Source organism: Tachyglossus aculeatus, chromosome 2 (assembly GCF_015852505.1).
Source record: "Tachyglossus aculeatus isolate mTacAcu1 chromosome 2, mTacAcu1.pri, whole genome shotgun sequence".
NCBI classification, from domain to species: domain Eukaryota; kingdom Metazoa; phylum Chordata; class Mammalia; order Monotremata; family Tachyglossidae; genus Tachyglossus; species Tachyglossus aculeatus.
Genome location: NC_052067.1, coordinates 638,480 through 657,486, shown reverse-complemented (window position 1 = coordinate 657,486; position 19,007 = coordinate 638,480). Strand labels below are relative to the sequence as shown.

General features: G+C 53.4%; 1 protein-coding gene across 1 annotated transcript in view; it reads right to left on the bottom strand.

Moving 5' to 3' along the window:
- Positions 1 to 19,007, bottom strand: part of ANKIB1 (ankyrin repeat and IBR domain containing 1) — a 62,799-nt gene that overhangs the window by 11,488 nt on the left and 32,304 nt on the right. The window contains exons 6-14 of the mRNA XM_038765789.1: positions 17,904 to 17,992; positions 15,739 to 15,883; positions 14,863 to 15,029; positions 10,092 to 10,180; positions 5,275 to 5,405; positions 2,514 to 2,648; positions 2,111 to 2,197; positions 1,943 to 2,009; positions 638 to 783 (exon numbers count right to left, since the gene is read on the bottom strand). Of these exons, the coding sequence (XP_038621717.1) occupies positions 638 to 783; positions 1,943 to 2,009; positions 2,111 to 2,197; positions 2,514 to 2,648; positions 5,275 to 5,405; positions 10,092 to 10,180; positions 14,863 to 15,029; positions 15,739 to 15,883; positions 17,904 to 17,992 (1,056 nt within the window). The remainder of the gene's footprint in view (positions 1 to 637; positions 784 to 1,942; positions 2,010 to 2,110; positions 2,198 to 2,513; positions 2,649 to 5,274; positions 5,406 to 10,091; positions 10,181 to 14,862; positions 15,030 to 15,738; positions 15,884 to 17,903; positions 17,993 to 19,007) is intronic.

Here is a 19,007-nt window from a genome sequence, read left to right as displayed (position 1 = left end):
CATTTGAATAAGAAGCTTTCTTCACCAAACCAGGCTTTTTGTACACTGGGGATTTTGGTTCTGGAATCTGAAAGGAAAGTGTTGGGCGGGCGGCCATCTCGCTCCGGCTGCTCTCCCAGAGCGCTCGCTCTGCAACCTGAACGCATCCAGCCCCGCTCTTCCATCTTGCGATTTCCATATTGGGGGAGTCTCTAAAGCGGGAATGCCGCGGCATCCAAGTGGCATGCCCCGCTGCCCGTCTCACCGTGATCGGCCAGCGGACCATCCCGAGCACCCAGAGGGGGTGGAGCCCAGATGGGGTCCCCCTGCACGGGTCAGGCCCACGCCATGGGCTACACATTTTGTGTCCCACAGTCCAGAGCTATTTTAGAGCTGCAAACTACCCCCGAGCACAAGGGATGTTGAGACCAAAGAGAAATCATTATTTCTGTGGGAACAAGGGCAGTGTTCCCTCGGGGTTTTAACAGCCTGACCGTCCTGAAAAAAGGGGATCATGGGAGCTTCCCAAAACAAAACAAACTACTTTTTGTAACCTCTCAATTTCTACCAGATGCCCCGTTAAGTAACAGAAAAAAAAAGCCATGCTTTTTGCAACAGTACAATTACTTCCAGCCTGTCGACAAAAGCAGCATCTTACCTGCATGAGTTCAAATATTTCTTTCTTTGTGCTTTTAGGTTCCAGAAAGAATCCATATGGGTAAGAACACTTGAGAATGCGCCGGGTCTTGAGGAGTTCCTGGACGGCGTCTTCGATGAAAGTGGTGTCCGGGCAGACCCCTTCGGCTGTAAGGAGAGGCAGGTACCAGCCATTCCATATCCACTCCTAAGCGACTGCTATTTTTGCCCCAACCACTGACAGCACTTGCTGGGAAGTGGTGGGCTCCCTGAACTCAGGTTGGGGTATAATCGTGGCCCTGAGGAGGGTCTGGGGGGCTGGGTGGGGGCAGCTGGCCCTGGGTGGCTCTAGTGCAATGCAGGTGCCAAAGCGGGTAGAGACCCAGCCTTGTGGGGCAACGGGGAGCTGGCTCAGTGTGGGGTTGGGCGCGCGGGGGGCAGGGTTTGCAGGGACAATGGGGTGAGGGGCTGGGATGAGGGGAGCAAGGAGAGAGGGTGGTGGAAGAAAGGGGAAAAGAGGGGAGATGACAGAAGGAGAGGAAGGGATAAAAAGGAAAAAAAGAAGGTCTAGGAGACAATCAGGATAGACAAGGAAAAACTTAGGAGTTTGGAGCGATAGAGACTTTGGGGGTGGGGAGAAGAGAAAGAGAGACAAGGACAGTGTCACAGAGTGGATAGACAAAGACACCGAGAAACGAGAGACAGAGAGACAGGGACAGAGAGATAGAGCCCAGTCAAAGAGCAGAGAGACCATTAAAAGGAAGAGAAGGAAGAGTATGCAGGAGAAGGGGGGAGATGCCTAGACTTAACCTGGGTGAAGGTGGGTGTTTCTGTTTCCCAGGCCTATGGAAATGGATAACCTCCTACAGGTAATTCCACCTCACTCAGTGGACTGGCTGTCGAATCATCTCTTTTTGGAAATCATTTAGGAACAAGATCAATCTGATCTCAGGGCTCAGGGGGAGGGGGGTGGTGGTGGTGGCTGAAGCCAGATGGCAGAGCACACGCACAGGCTCTCCCTGGGTCGACCTCGCCTCGGAAGATGCCCACAGCTGGCCCACTGAGGGTAGGATCTGGGGGGGGTGGGGGGGCGGGGAAGGGAAGGGACCCAGACTGAGGTCGAGGGAGGCACCAGATGCCAAGAACTAGCCTGAGCCCAGGACGGGTCGGAGTCTGGGAACGAGGGCAGCGGCAGCAGACACAGAGGCTTAGGACAGAAGCCCGGAGGCCCACAGAGAGGCGTGGCACAAACGCTCTGCCGAAGGGCATGGACCTCAGACTCCAGAGCCACTGGGTGCCCGGCCCACGCTGCCCACCCGCTACTTACTTCCCCTCAGGGCTCTGCTCAGCTGCTCCATCTTCTCCTTGGCTGTCTTTAGAAGGCGCTGCTCTAACTGGAAGGGGAAACAGACAACAGGAGGCCGTGAGCCGCTCCGACTTTCAGCCTGTCAGGGGAAAGGGCCGATCCGGCCCATCAGGCTGGCCTGAGACGTACCTGATAGCTGAGCTCATGGTTCTTAAACCTCGTGTAATAGTGCATGAACCGGTCCAGCTCCTGAAAGCGTCTGTGCTTCTTCTCAGCCTGGAAGCAAAGCCCGGCACTGACCGCCGCTCCTGCCTCCCCGGAACCGCAACCAAGGCCGCTGGCTCCGGGCGGCCCTTACCGAGCACCCGCTCTATGCCGAGTGCCACGCTCAGTGCTGGAGTTGGTCCAGGAGGATCAGATGAGGCCCAGGCCCCATCCCGCCCGGGTGGGGGCTCACAGTCCGGGAGGGAGAGGATCTAGGGACCCTATCCCCATTTTCCAGAGGTCCAGAGAGGTTAGGGGGGTGGGCGGGGGAGAGGGTCCTCATCTTGGGTCTCCCAGTCATCCAGGGCCGCCCCCTTCTTGGGTTTACCTCCACCGTCATCTCCTTGGACTGCTCCTCCACATGCTGGATGACCTGGTAGCGTGTGCAGCGGTAGTAGCCCCCGGTGGAAGAGCTGTGCTTCTTCCACTCCTCCAGACAGATCCAGCAGAAGTCATACTTGCACTTGAGGGGAGAAAATCAATCAATCAATTGGTGGTACTTACTGAGTACTTACTATGTGCAGAGTACTCTACTGTTTGGGAGAGTACAATACGACAGAATTAGCAACAACCTAGTGTTTTCACCTCACTCAATCCCGTCTGCCTGCTTCCAGCTTCTGGCTCCTGACGCTTTCCAGCCCCCGGCAATGGGGAAGGGGGACCTGGGTTGAGTCTCTTTGGAGCCCAATCAGCTTGGAGAGGCTCTCCACACCACCCTGGGTGTTAATCCTGGGGTGGGGGCAGGGACCGATGGACCCGTGTCTTTGGAGGGTGGGGGTTTCTGGGAGAGCTGCACAAAAGCAGCAGCTGGGGTATCCGGGGAAGGGAACCCGAATTTTGAGAATCGAGGAGGAGGCCGTAAGCCTCCAGAAGGCCTGGACCATCATCTTCTGCTTTCGGGGCACTCTCCCAGGTGCTTAGTACAGTGCCCTGCACATCCCAGAGGGGCTCTGTCACTGATTAATCAATGGCATTTATTGAGCACTTACTATGTGCAGAGCACTCTACTAAGTGCTTGGAAGAATGCAATATAACAGAGTTGGTAAACACATTCCATGCCCACAAGGAGCTTATAGTCTGATTGATTCATTGATTTCCTCTGGACCCCTGGGTTCCTAGGAAAAAGATTTTGGGGGCAAAGATCACAAAACTCACTTTCCCGGTGGAGACCCAGTAAGAACCGACACAAAGAAAAGAATATTGTGGGACTAAGGAGCTCAGATCCCTGGGGCTCAAATCAAAACTGTCACAGTGGTAAGGCACTTACATACATACCTGTAACCTATTTATTTATTTTAACGTCCATCTCTCTCTCTACACTGTAAGCTCACTGTGGGCAAGGAATGTGTCTGTTTATTGTTATACTGTACTCTTCCAAATGCTTAGTAATAATAATAATGGCATTTTATTAAGCGCTTATTATGTACAAAGCACTGTTCTAAGTGCTGGGGAGGTTACAAGGTGATCAGGTGTCCCACGGGGGTGCTCACAGTCAATCCCCATTTTACAGATGTGGTAACTGAGGCACAGAGAAGTGACGTGACTTGCCCAAAGCCACACAGCTGACAATTGGCGAAGCCGGGATTTGAACCCATGACCACTGACTCCAAAGCCCGTGCTCTTTCCACTGAGCCACTCTGCTTCTCAGTACTGTGCTTTGCAGACAGGAAGCACTCGATACGACTGAATGAATGAATGGGTAAGGAGGGACTCCAGGAGGAGCAGCGCCTCATCCAAACCACTAGGGGGCCGCCTAGTGCACAGCTGAAGTGGAGTCGCCCTAACAGTAGCCGTAGGAATGGTATTTACTGAACGCCTACTGTGGGCACTGCACTAGACCGTGAGGTCGCATCTCAACTTGACCTCTCATCTGACCTATAATCCCACTTCTCCTCTCTGCTTTCCTGCCGTTATCTCAAGACTCGATATCCCCATCAACCCGATTTGCTTGCATCCACCCCGGCCCCCAGCGCTTAGTACAGTGCCTGGCACATAGTAAGTACTTAAATACCATCATCATTATTATTATTGTTATTACTAAGCATTTTGGAAAGATCTGCAGAAGCACAAGACACATTCCCTGTCCACAAGGAGCTTCTGCTGTAGCTTAGATTGATTGACTACTATTACTCAGAACTCGGGACAGTACAACAGAAGCCCAGTCACGGTCTCTGCCCACACCGTTGCCCTATCTGCCCTTTCCAAGCTGCCGTGGTGATGGCCCACCTTCTTGCCACTTTCCTTTGCCTAGCCTAACCCCCCGACCCCTCCCCACCGACACTAGGAGCCCAGGTGGCTCAGCTGGGACCAAGGCATCTGCTCGCTCTCTCAGCATTCCTCGGGCCCCTGGCCCGCCCCCAGGGAAATGGGCATGTTGGAACCATCCCATCTCCCGGGATAGACTGCCCTTGGGGCCCACAGGCCAGGGTCATCTCAACTCAACATCCTCCCCAGCACTACTTACCAACAGCCCAGGTGCCCCCGTTGGCTATGGCAGTGGCGCAGCGAGACAAGTCCCCACCACTCACCAAGCTGGGGTTTTTCCAAGCCCTGGGAAGAGCGGTGGCAGGGGGTCGGGAGTGCCGGGACACCAGGGGTGACGCCCGAGGCCCCCGGGGAGGATCCCGGTTACACCGGGCCAGGCCTAGGGCCCAGATTCCTGCCCAGAGAAGGACAAACTCTGGAGTCTGTGCTGGAGCTTGGTGCCTGTGTGGTTGTGTGGTTCCCAGCGTGCCTGATCCAAGGCCCCCTGCCCAGGGCGTACCTCCCCAGAGGGAGCACCTCAGAGATTTAGCCCAAGGCCCTCGGCCCCTCCCTCCCTTCCACCCTTTGTTTCATCCGTTTCCCCCAAGGGGAGGTCTGGGCGATGGAAGCCTGCTGTGCCTTGGGCAAGGGTGAAGCTTGACAGCAGGAAGCGACACTTGCTTTCTTTCCAATAAAGGGGCAGCTGATGGGAGCCCAAGTGAAACACAGCCAGACTTTCAGGTTAACTTGCGACTGGATCCAAACACCAAACCCGGACCTGGGCCCTGGGCCCCCAGCCCCCACCCTGTGCCAGGCCGTGCGAGTCCTCGCTGCCGGTCTCCTACCTTGGCACACTGCATGTGGTTGCAGCCCTCGTTCTTCTGGATGGGAGATTTGCAGTTGGCGCACGGCTTGGAGTTGGTGAGCAGCCAGAGGCAGTTGGCGGCATCTTCGTAGGCCTCACTCACCCCCACCACTTGGAGAAACCAACCACGGAAACCACACAGTTAAAACTGCTCCCAAAAGTCAGCCGGCCGCGGTTCACATCTCGTGGGGCCCTCGCTTCCAGGAGCTTTGGGTCCAACAGCGGACTCCCAAGTCCCCGGGCAGCTGACTCTTCAAACTCACATCAACAAAAACTAGCTCCAAGCAGATTTTCTCTTAACTTCTGAAAAAAGAAATTTACGTTTCTTGGAAATTGACAAAAGGAGCCTGTGTTCAGTTCTGGCTATGGTGTCTCAACCAAAGGCTTCTTTGGGGAAAAAATGAAAAAAACACTTTTTCACATGAGGCAGGATGGCCTAATGGACAGAACACAGGCACAGGAGCCAGAAGACCTGAGTTTGAATCTCGGCTCCACCACTGGCCTGCTGTGGGACACTCATGGTCGGGGTAACCTGCTTCGACACTCCCCAACCTTGTACTCAACATGGGGAACACCGGAGAAATGGCTCAGGCTCACAAAGACACCACCAAGGTCCAAGGTGAAGGGTCAGCTGGCAGGAAACGATGAGGCCAGCTCCTTGAAAGCATCACTGACCGTGAGCTCCCAGAATGGCCCCGTGGCTTCCACTCAGAGTCAGGCCCAGAGAACCGACGTGGCGTGGCGTATCGGCTCTAGGGGAAGGGGCTGGCCCCGGCCCTGGCTGTCACTTCCTGCTTCTGGCCACCCTGAGAGCTTGCCTCGAGATTCTGGGGCTGCCCCAAGTTGGCCTTTCTGGTCTATTCTCCAGAGCCAACAGGCCAGGCTCTGGGGCAGGTCCGGTCCTGTTCAATCTACAGAGCCACCCTGGAAGGGCATCAAGGGAGCAGGACGACACACAGATGATTGGAAGCCACATAGCTCAGTCCAGCACAATGCTCAGTACAGTACCATTCACCCGGTTGGCACTCAAAAAATGCCCATGCTACTATGGAGTCAGCATGTAACAGTGGGCGGACAGAAGCCGAGAAAACTGAGACAACTGAATTCAGCCCACAAGGGAGACGCCTTTTTTTTTTATGGTATTTGTTAAGCACTTACTGTGTGCCAGGCACTGTTCTAAGCGCTGGGGTAGGTTCAGGATTATAAAGTTGGACAGTCTGTGTTCCACATGGGGCTCACAGTCTTAATCCCCATTTTACAGATGAGGTGACTGCGGCAAAGACGATTGCCCAAGGTCACACAGCGGACAAGTGGCGGAGCTGGGATTATAGCCCAGGTCCTTCTGACCGGCAGGCCTGTGCTCTATCCACTAGGCTATGCTGCTTCTCACCTGAGCCACGCCCTCCTCTTGACCATCTCTCTTCCTTGGCAACACAGAACGGAGTGGATTCTGAGGAACCGCTGCCTAAGCCAGCACCTGGCCCAGTCACGCGACCTTAGGGAAGGAGGCAGCCAGCCGAGCCAGTGGCTCAACATGCTTGGGCAGGGCCCCGGGGAGGCAATGAGGCCCTGGGCTTCGGACCAGATGGAAGGTGTCCGGGGCAGGGCTGCCATCCAACCTCTTGGGTGGTTGCGGGCACCGGACCAGAGGGGCCAACTCCATGGGGGCCATCGGGGGATGGTCCCCGTGGCTGTGAATAATAACAGTAACAACAGTAATTATTATTACGGTACTTGTTACGTGCTTACTATGTGCTAAGCACTATTCCAAGCGCTGGGGTAGATACAAGTTAATCAAGTTGGACATAGTCCCTGTCCCACATGGGGCTCAGTCTTACCCCCCATTTTACAGATGAGTAACTGAGGCCCAGAGAACTTAAGTGACTTGCCCAAGGTAACACAGCAGACATGTGGCAGAGCCGGGATTAGAACCCAGGTCCTTCTAACTCCCAGGCCCGTGCTCTATCCTCTAAGCCATGTAGCTTCTCTAACACTCAAAGGGCTGAATATTTTCCATTTAGGGTTGAAAAGTTTCCAAATGATGACTTCCTGGCCTGCTGTTAACACTTTGAAGCCTTCCCCGTCTCGTCTCCATCTGCACCCACTCCCTTGGCGATCTCATGCACTCCCATGGTTTCAAATACCAGCTCGACATGGATAATTCCCCAATATACTTCTCCAGCCTCAACCTCTCTCCTTCGTTGCAGTCTCGAATTTCATTCTGCCTTCAGGACATCTCTACTCAAATGTCCCGCCGACCTTACACCCAGAGCTTCTTATCAGAGAACCCAAACCCTGTTCTCCTCCAGACTTTCTCAATACAGTAGACAACATCACCACTTTGTCTCATAATGCCCATAACACGGGCATCATCTTTGACTCTCCTCTCTCATTCGACCTGAATATTTGGTCTGTCACCACGTCCTGTCAGTTCTGCCTTCACAATATCTCTAGAATCCAACCCTTCCTCTCCATCCAAACTGTTACCATGCTGATCCATGGATCCGGGCAACTTGTCATACCCTACCTCAACTATTGCATCATTCTCCTTGCTGGGCTCCCTGGCTCCTGTCTCTCCCGCTCTCCAGTTCATCCTGTTGCCCGGATCATTTTGTTAAAAAAAAAAAAATACCGGTCAGTCCACACCTCCCCACTCCTCGAAAACCTCCAGGGGTTGCCCAGCCATCTCCACATCAAACAAACCCCTTACCATTGGGTTTAAGGGCCTCAATCAGCTCTCCTCTTCCTCCCTTACTTTGAGATCTCCTATTTCAACTCAGGCCACTCACTTCATTGCTTCAATACCAACCCGCTCACCGTACCTCAATCCCATCTGTCTCGTCACTGAGCCCTTTGCCCCTGTCCTCCCTCTGGCCTGGAACTCTTTTCCCCTTCCTATTGAACAGAGCACCACTCATTCCCACCTTCAAAGGTCTTACAGTTTAGAGGGACTGTCTGTCTCCCCACCTCTAGACTGTAAGTTTCTCCGTGGGCAGGGATCATGTCTACCAACTCTGTTGCAGTGAACTCTCCCAAGAGCTTAGTACGGTGGCTCTGCACATTGGAGGTGCTCCACTCTGCACACAGGAGGTACTCCATAAATACTACTGATTGATTGACCAAATGATTGCCCTGTCCTAGGCCCAGTCCCACTTGCCTCCGAAGACCCTGCCCGCCCCACCGGCCCCCTTCTGGCCCCGCTCTCCCAATGAGAAGTTGGTCCCCGTGGATCCGACCAACTCCCAATGACACATCCGGCTCCGGGAGCGCTTCCATCCGCACCTCCCAGGCACCCGCAGCAACGCCAGGGAGCCAGACAGGATCCCAACCCACAAGGACCCGGCAAAAAGCCGGGCTGGCCAAGACTGGTGATTCATCACCAGCCTGGGGCAGAGATCTGGGTGGGTGGCAGAGGGGCCTGGGGTACCAGCTCCCCACGAAAGTTTACTAGTCACTCCACAGGGTGTTCGGGCCCTCCGACCTGGAGGCCACGGCAACTGCCGTGGCTCCGGGGGTCAGCCCCCGTGGCCAGAGCCCTGTTTTACTGCCAGAGAGAGCCCGAGGGGCTGAAGGGCTGCAGGTGCAAAGGGAAAGTCCTCACCGACACGAAAGGGAGAAAAGGGCTCCGGGCTTCAATTCCTTGGAGAACTCCACAGCCCGACGGACACTGCCCACTCCTGCGTCTCTTGGACACCCTGCTCCTAGGACCGATGCTGGGGTTTCACAGGTAAGGCGAATGCCTTTAACATGCCGGGGGCCTGGCAAGCCCGAGGCCAACTGCAGAGTTCTGGCCACATCAACAACCCCAGATTCAAACGCTCAAACCCAAACAGTGAAACAACTCAAGATTTAGAGTGGATTCTGAAGGCACCGCATCGAAAACGAGCATCTGTTACAGTCGGCTCTTTGGGGGCTACTTGGGTGATGTGAACGTTTCCTGGGTTGCTTCCCTGTGGGCGGGGTATGTGCAGCCAGAAGAACGGGTCTTCTGATGCCCCTGGCATCTACTAGGGCTCAGGCTACTGGCACACCTGACCCTGTGGACTCCCTGGCTTCGAAGACCCTAAAAATGGCAAAGGTCTCCCTCCCTTCTTTCTTCCCGTTTTCCTCCCACCCAAAACCTCTCTACTCTTCTTGGTGGCGGAGGAGGGAGAACAGAGATAAATGAAGGCAACAGATCCCTTCCAACCTGTAAGATTCTCCTTCCTGTTCTTTTCCCTATAGCCTGTCAGCATGTTGTGGGCAGCGAACGCATCTACCACCTCTGTTGGGTTGGACCCTCTCATGCTCCAGTACAGTGCTCGGCACACAATAAGCACGTAATAAGTAAGACTGATTGACTGATTTTCTCCTGTGATGCAGACAAATGGCCAGAGTGACAGAAGTCAAATGCTTCGCTCTCCCTTCCTCCCTCTCAACAGAACTCCATCCCCTGCCTCCGACTTCTTCCATCCATGCTGCTCCCCCCCGACCTCCCAATCCCGGCGGAAGCACTAATGAGCGGTCCCATCCGAGGCCCAGAGACGGGGCCGATTCAACGACTACCTAGATTGATCTGGTCTGGTAAGCACTGACCGTGGGGAGCTGGGCAGTTCATTTCCCGGCCCTACCCACCAAGGACAGAATTTTCTCCACGTGACTTAAAACTGTGGGTTCTCCCGAGCAGCCAGCTCGCCCGAACGTCTTTGTTTCTTGTTTTCCTCTCCCTCCCCCGGAGCTGGCAGGGGCCTGCGGGGTGGGGCCGATTAGCAGTCAGAGCCGACAAGCCCCTGGCGGAGCTTGCGGGATCTCTCTTACGTTCTTCCGGTTTCATTTCTGTGATCTTCTGTAGCCAGTTTTTCCACGTTGGGCAGTCGCAGGGCTCGTGGGCTTCGCCAAGGCACTCCCTGGGGGAGAAGAGAAGGAAACTGAGTTGCACATGTTAGGTGACCCCCACATCTGCAGGAAGCTGCTCTCCCTCGGCCTCATCGCCACCCTAGGTGTCGGACGCCAAACAACTGGACGCCAGGGCAGTTGTCCGGGCCAGGGGCAGGGAGGCGGCCTGAGGGTCCTCGGGACCAGGGGAGAGATCCCATCGGTTCCGGGGCTCACAAAGGAGAGTTTGGGCCTTAGCTTATCCAATGCCGGGCAAACCCAAAATGGGCTTCTGGTGCCCGGAGTTCTGAGGGGAGACCGGGGGCTGAAGAGTGCATAGGCAGAAGTGGCCTGGTTTCGCAGGTTCCCTTCTCACTCCACTTGAGTCTCGGGGTACTTTGGACTCGTAGGGCACCTGGGGAATCACTGAGAAGGTGAGCTGCCCCTTCAACTCCAGGCGGTGGAGAGGCTGAATGGAAGGATCGGAGAAACCAACTGCCCATTCCCCTATGCGATCTCTCGCTGCTCCCTTCTCTGTCCTGGTAGCAGGTGCTGAGCACCCACCGGGGGCCTGGCTTGATCCTGGCACTATGGGGCCGGGGTTTGGAGCCCACAGAGGGCAGTCCTTACCCCATCTGATCTGGGCATGGGCAGCCACCACTACTTCCAAGACAACCAGCCCGGGAGGTCAGATGTGAAGCGAAATCATTCTTGCCCGTGGGGAGACCAGGCCTGTGCGGTGTCTGAGGCTGGAAGCTCCCCTGTCTCCCCTCTGTTCCCAACCAGTGTCTGACCTCACCAGGAGAGCCAGCTGAGCTGGCGGTCTTAGCCCCCTGAACCAGACTCTAGTTGGAGCCTGGGGGTGCTGACTGGCTGAGCAGTGTGCGACTATTCGGCAAGAGAATTCTCCTCAGGGAAGCACCAAACTGGAAGTCAGTCAAAAAGTCAGTAAATTGCATTTATTGAGTGCTTACTGTTTGTAGAACACTGTACTAAGCGCTTGGGGAAGTACAATAGAATGATAAACAGATACACTGCCTGCCCACAATGAGCTTACAGTCTAGAGGGGGAGACGACATTAATACCACAAATAAATGGAAGATCCTTGAGGGTGGGAATGGGGTCTAACCACTCTACTGTCGTATTCTTCCCGGTGCTTAGTCCGGGGCTGTACTCAGACTAAGTGGTGAAGGAACACCATCGACTGACTGATTGATTAAATGAAAGAAGTAGACTGGGTGCAGAAGCAGCGCCCAGCTCATCTACTGCCGGGCCCACCTTGTTGGGAATGGGAGGCTGGACTGTGGAAACCTAGGCTTTCCAGATGCCACCTTAAGGTGGAGGGCGTGGAGAGCTGAGATGGAGGGAGGGAGGGGAACATTTTACCAGGCTGAACCATGCGCCCAACATGTCCAGCTTGAAATCAATGACAGCTTCCACAAGCAGGGGAAAGTGTTCCTGGAATGGAGCACTGGGAGACAGTGTGGCTTAATGGGAAGAGCATGGGACAGGGAGTTAGGATACTAGTTTGAGTCCCTTCTCCCCTGCTGGCCGGCTGCATGACCTTGGGCAAGTCACTTCACTTTTTTATGGTATTTGTTAAGCACGTACTATGCGCCAAGCTCTGTACTAAGTGCTGCGGTAGACACAGGTTAACCAGGTTGAACAGTCTCTATCCCACATGCGGTTCACAATCTTAGTCCCCATTTTACAGATGAGGTAACTGAGGTGCAGAAAAGTTATGTGACTTGCCAAAGGCCAGGCAGCAGGCAAACGGCAGGGCTAGGATTAGAACTCAGGTCACTTCTCTGGGCTTCAATTTTCTCGGTTGTAAAATGGAGATAAGATACACTGAGAGCTCTGTATGGGTTAGGGACTGCATCTTTTGTTATAACCTTTGCTCTACCCTAGAGTTTAGCAGATAATAAGTGCTTAAAAAATGCCTGAAGAGAAAACCAAAAAAAAAAGCTCACTTCCATCTGCCTTAGGAAGGGCCTTCGTGGAGATGTGATTGAACCTCTTAATGCTGGTATTTTTGCTCCTGTATCTCCCCTGCATCTCTCATTAGCCTATAAATTCTCCAAGGGCAGGGATCACATCTTTTATTCTGATAAGGTCCCTCAAAGGTCCAGGCCAGGGTTCTGCCCTGGCCCCTATAGGCATCCAATCAGTGCTGTATAAACCAATGCTCCAGGCGATTAACGAGGTGTCTGCGACCCAATCAAGCGCACGGCCACTCCGCCAGCAGCAGCAATATGCAGTGACTGGAAGCATATAGTCCAGGGCTCTGCATACGTTAAAGCACTCAAAGAATGCCATTCATTCATTCATTCATTCATTCATTCATTTACAGACCAACGATTGACCACTGCCAGGGGGCCACTGGTCGGGGTCAAGGGGCCGAACACTGATGAGTTGGCTCCGGGAGGAAGCCGGTTTTCCCAACCCTCGTTTTCGGGCTGGTGGGAAAGATCTCCACGAGGGCAAGAAATTCACCACCGTCGGAGTTGCTGTCACCGCTGCCATGAGCAGGCTGACTCCAGATGGTGCTTGGGTGTAGGTGTGCCAAGATGGAATCCAGACTCATCACGACTCCCTTTTTAAAAAAAGCTTCTGGGAGCAAAATAGATTTTGACATCTGCAGCATCCTGAACACCGCCAATAAAGGCGGCGAGCAAGGGAGGGGCCGAGGTCTAGCACAATGACATCCATTAAAGAGGAGGATTTTTGCTCAGGATCAAAGGCCGAGATGTTTATTCAATGCACATTTCTGAGCTTGCAACAGTTCTTGTTGTTGGCACTTATGAGCGCACAGAGCCCCAGGAAGGGAAATAAATATGGAAACAACTTTTTGGTTTTGAAAAATGATTTCCCTCTGTTTTTTGCACAAAAGGGCTGCTCTTGTCTTAGGTGGAAAAAACCCTCAGAAGTTCCGGGCCTCTTCTCTCATACAATCTGTCACGCTGCCTTTGGCGCCAGGAGGGTAGTGGAGGTGCTCTGGGGAGGGAGGCAAGCTCATTGTGATGGCGGGGAAGGGGGCACGAGCCCACACCACTTCTGACACTACAGAAGGAAGCATCCACCTGCTGGGGTGGATTTCCCTTTCTGATTGCTGGTCAGATGCAAAGCCCCATAACAATAATAATAATAATAATAATAATCAGAAGAATGATAATGGTGATATTGTTAAGTGCCTACTTAACAACACTACTGCTACATGAGAAGCAGCGTGGCTCAGTGGAAAGAGCACGGGCTTTGGAGTCAGAGGTAGTGGGTTCAAATCCCGGCTCTGCCACTTGTCAGCTGTGTGACTTTGGGCAAGCCACTTCACTTCTCTGGGCCTCAGTCACCTCATCTGTAAAATGGGGATTAAGACTGTGAGCCTCCCCTGGGTCAACCTGATCACCTTGTAACCTCCCCAGTGCTTAGAACAGTGCTTTGCACATAGTAAGTGCTTAATAAATGCCATTATCATTATTATTATTATTATTATTGCTACATGTCAAACACTGCACTAAGCATAGGGCAGATCCCAGATAATTAGGTCAGACACAGAACTTGGGCACAAAGTGGGGATTTACAGCAAAATATAAGATCAAACTTGCTAAAGCTTGGAAATGAAGGAAAGGGAACTCATGGGATTTGTTACTTCCACTCCTGAGAATCCAGTGAATGCTACACTTCGCTCCATGTCACTGCTTCATTCTGAAGCGATTTTTACAATTACAACGTGTCACACTGTGAGGTCTTGGAGGGCGGGGATTATGCCTACTACCTCTATTGTGCTATTTCCAGTGCTTAATACAGTGCTCTGCACACAGTAGACTAGAAGGTTTTAGGGGGGCAGGGATCGTGTCTACCAGCTCTACTGGACTCTTCCAAGTGTGCTTAGCACAGCGCTCTGCAGAGGGTAAGCACCACTGATTGACTGGTTGATCGAGAAGGAAGAAGGTTACAAAAAGACCAACTTTCAGAGCTCTGAGGATCCACAGCTGCACCTGTAGGAAGCCGGGCGGCAACAGTTCCGTCTATGGGGCTCAAGCCGTCCTCAGGGCTCGGACAGTGGATCATGCCAATGGGTTCGGATGTGGCTGGAAAGACCATCTGATGGCTAGTCAGTCCTCCCGTCACCTTCTTTCATAAGCCCTTTGGAGAACTGAGGAACGTTTTCCCCGCCACGAGGTGCATCTGTCTGGGCAGTAGCCTAACTGGGGCTGGGACGGGACCTGTGCCAGCCGAGGGTGAGGCCTCGAACACGATTCTTCCCTAAAGGCCGGTTTCTCAGGAGGGCGACTGTCGCCTAGCAGGAAGGTCGACGGTATCAGAATAGTCCAACCTCCCCCGACATTTGAGGTCTCACTTCCGTGGCTTAGTGGAAAGAGCATAGGCTTGGGAGTCAGTGGTTCTGGGTTCTAATCCCGGCTCTGCCATTTGTCAGCTGTGTGACTGTGGGCAAGTCACTTAACTTCTCTGTGCCTCAGTTACCTCATCTGTAAAACGGGGATTAAGACTGTGAGCCTCATGTGGGACAACCTAATTGCCTTGTATCTACCCCAGTGCTTAGAACAGTGCTTGGTACATAGTAAGCGCTTAACATATACCAACATTATTATTATCATTATTATCTCCTCAGAGAATGCCTTTGGGTTCATGCTAATGACCCACTGGGATGCCCTGGCCCGGTCCTTCCCTCCAGGAGTCCCTCGGTGCTCACCAGCAGAAGAGATGTCCTTTCCCACAGTCCACGGCAGGCGCACTCAGCAGCGGAAAGCTGAGGGTGTCCGAGCCGGCGATGGCGGATCCTTGCTGGGTCAGCCGGACGGCTCGCTCACAGCCGGCCGTGGGGCACCACTTAATGGCAGGATTGTTTTCCACAAAGGCCTGGGATGAAAAAACACCAGGAGAGAGTCAGTGCGGGGGGAGGTGGAGCGCAGATTCCATCCCATGCCAGGATGGAGCTAACAGCCCGAGGAGCCACGTGGTGACAGGTATCCAAACCGGTAAAGCCCCCAGTAGGTTGACAAACCAGCATGACCACTCATACACTTGGACCGACTCTCGTTCCATCCTTTTCTTAGATTAAGGGGTCATGCAGGCGATGTGCAGCTGACACGGGGTGCAGTCCAGCCTGGGCCACACACGTTACACGTGGTCTGGTCCAGCTGTGGCCATGACCAGCTGACATGGTCTAGGCCAGCCCAGGCCACATGCACGACACATGGTCCAGGCCAGTTGAGGCCCAGTGTGGGGGTGGGGGAGTGGAGAGAGGGTTCCCCCCGAGGGGGCACTCACATTCCCAATCAGCCTTGGCAGCACTAGAACTCAGGGCTGCTGGGGCTTAGAGCAGGGCTGCCCGCATGGCGCTTGGCACCCTCTGCCCTGCCAGAAAACCCCATGCAACCCCCGCCTGCAGCCCAGCGGCCCCTGGGCCAGCTTGGGCTGGGGCCAACCGGGGTCACTGGCTTGCCTGGGCCTCAAGGGCTCGAGCCTCCTGATCCAGACGCAAGCGGCAGGCCCAGGGAGGCCTCCGGCTCGCCATGGAAGCGGGCGGACTTCCCCACCAGACACTGGGGATTCGTGTGGCCTGTACCTTGATGTCGAATTGGAGGTAGCGTTTGTCCATCTCCCGGGAGACCACGCTCTCGATGACCTCCACAGGGACCAGCTGGAAGCACTCGTAGGCTGGGCAGAAAATGTTATGAGCTTCTCCCTCCTGAATTTTCAAATTCAGGAACCTAGCAAAACGACACATCCGTCATCAGCCGGGCGCGGGGGCCAAGGAATGGGAACCGATTCCTTTTGCAGCCTGAGTCACCCAAGGGGCACATTTGACTCTAGCCTAGATAACGTGTGCCCACCCAAGGCTGACCTTGGGCCGGACCAAAAGAGACCAACTGAAAGGCAGTGGGTCTCACCCTTACCGGCCTTTCCTTGTCATTCAAACAAAACTTAAGAACGAGTCCCTTGACTTCTCTCTGTCTCAGTTACCTCATCTATACAATGTGGACTAAGACTGTGAGTCCCACGTGGGACACGAACTGTGTCCAACCTGATTATCCCGAATCTACCTCAGAACATATTTATTGAGCGCTTACTGTGTGCAGAGCACTGTACTAAGCGCTTGGGAAGCACAAGTCGGCGACATAGAAACGGTCCCTACCCAACAACGGGCTCACAGTCTAGAAGGGGGAGACAGACAACAAAACAAAACATGTGGACAGGTGTCAAGTCGTCAGAATAAATAAAATTAAAGCTAAATGCACATCATTAACAAAATAAATAGAATAGTAAATATGTACAAGTAAAATAAATAGAGTAATAAATCTGTACAAACATATATACAGGTGCTGTGGGGAGAGGAAGGAGGTAGGGCGGGGGGGATGGGGAGGAGGAGAGGAAAAAAGGGGGCTCAGTCTGGGAAGGCCTCTAATGAAGGTAAGCACTTAATGAATACCAAAAACAAAAACCAAAAAAACCCACCTTTCTCCATTTGCAACTAAAGAACGAAGCAACACAGAAACCACATTTCTTTCAAGAGCCGCTTCCGTATTAGTTGAAATGAAGGTGAGCGAAGAGGCGGTGTCCAGCCAAACTCAACTAAACCGAACCCCAGTCTGAGCCCTGGGATTCAGAGCTCTGCACACTGAAAGGATTTAATAAATATGACTGAATGACTGACTAGGGGATGTGTTCTCTAAAACAGTCAACATTTTTGCCACAAGAACCCAGCTGAAGGAAGGTCACAAGCCCGCAGCCATTGACAGAGAAGCTGCATGGCCTAATGAGAAGAACGTGTGTCTGAGAGTCAGAGTCAGAGAGTCTAAACCCAGCTCTGCCACTTGTCTGCTGCGTGACCTTGGGAAAGTCACTTTACTTCTCCGTGACTCGGTTACCTCATCTATAAAATGAAGATTAAGACTGTGAGCCCCAAGTGGGAAAGGGACTGTGTCTAACCTGATTAACCTGTATCAACCCCTATGAAAAGTACCACGATTATTATTATTGATGGCCTGACTACTGTCATGCATCGCTACGTCAGACACAACAGACGCCGGCATCATCCTTTGAACTTCCCCTGCACCAACCCGCTCCCGTCTCCGTCCCTCATCTCTCTGGCCAGCTGGAATGACTGGCTCAAAGCCCCAGGAAGTGGGATTTCTAAGGCCTTTTCCCCACAATCAAAGGATTCACAGGCAATTAATGGGGAGGCCATGGCAGGGGGTAACTTATGGCAGACGGCCATCTGGACAAACGTGGGGGTGCGGCTGTATTGGGCTAACTCGAATTAGCAGTCAAAACGGGCCGTGAGTGTGAGCAGGCCTCTGTTGCCCAACAACATGAAGCCAAGAAATTGAGTTTTTATTTACATATAAAGCCTGAGAAGAGCAAACAAGGTTTTATTCTGTTTAAATATCAGGTAGGAACTAGAACACATAAATGCCAACTTTTTATCGGTTGTGTGCTGGGCTGAAAAGGAGGTGGGGATTTTAGGGAGGAGGGGAGCAGCAGGCTTCGAACTGCTAACAGGCCAGAAAGCCACCATTCTGGGCCTTTACGGCCCCGACTAGACCCTCACTGGTGCTGTCGGAGAGTTTGGCTGAGCGAGGCTGGGGGCCAGGCCGTTCACCCGCAAATACCTCAAACACCAGGAGAAACATGGATCAGAATCATTAGGGAGCTGGAAAGAGCCAGCCCCCACTAACATGACAGCAGGTGGACGGCCACCTTCAGGGAAACCAAGGGGCAAATACTCACGCCTCCCAGCACGCTCTGCAGAAGTCATGTCCACACGGCATGTCCACTGGGTCCTCAAACACAGAAATATTGCACATGCAGATTTCACACTGAGGGGAAAGGGAGAGAGAGAAAATATGAGCTTATTTTCCAAGAGAAAATGCTGAGGGCAAGAGAATTCAAGAATGGATTAAAGGCAGACTGGAAAGAACCTGGGTCGACAGCAATGTCGGAAGCCTGGGCTCAGCAAAGCGTGTGTGGGGCAGGGAAGGGGGGAATTGGGGAGAAGGGTGAGCCCACTGAGTCCATGCTTTGCACCACCTCACGTACCAAGGTCCCAAAGCCACAGGGTGATGGCTGTGCCTCCTATGGTCACTGGTAGAAAGACCGTGGGAAAATTCAGAGTATCTCACACACGTACTGATTCAGTGCATGGGTGCATGTGTGCGTGCATGCATGCACACACGCGCACGCACACACACACCATTCATTCATTCAATCGTATTTATTGAGCGCTTACTGTGTGCAGAGCACTGTACTAAGCGCTTGGGAAGTACAAGTTGGCAACATATGGAGATGGTCCCTGCCCAGCAACGGGCTCACAGTCTAGAAGGGGGAGAAAGACAACAAAACATGTGGACGGGTGTCAAGTCATCAGAACAAATGGAATTAAAGCTAAATGCGCATCATTAACAAAATAAATAGAATAGTAAATATGTACAAGTACGACAGAGTAATAAATCTGTACAAACATATATACAGGTGCTGTGGGGAGGGGAAGGAGTAGGGCGGGGGGGATGGGGAGGAGAAGAGGAAAAAGGGGGCTCAGTCTGCGAAGGCCTCTTGGAGGAGGTGAGCTCTCAGTAGGGCTTTGAAGGGAGGAAGAGAGCTAGCTTGGTGGATGTTTGGAGGGACCAGCCCCTCTCCCCCAACACATCAGCTTTCTTCTGGCCAGAACCAAACCCCAAGGGGTTCTGGTTTAGTCGGAGGCCTGAGACCGCCCCCTGCTACCCTCCTCTAGTACAGTCCTTGGTGCCGGTGACTCCTGGCAGCGCCTGGGCCAGTGGAAGGAGCATGGGGCCATGAGGCAGGAGGCCTAGGCTGGAGTCCCAGCTCTGCAACTGC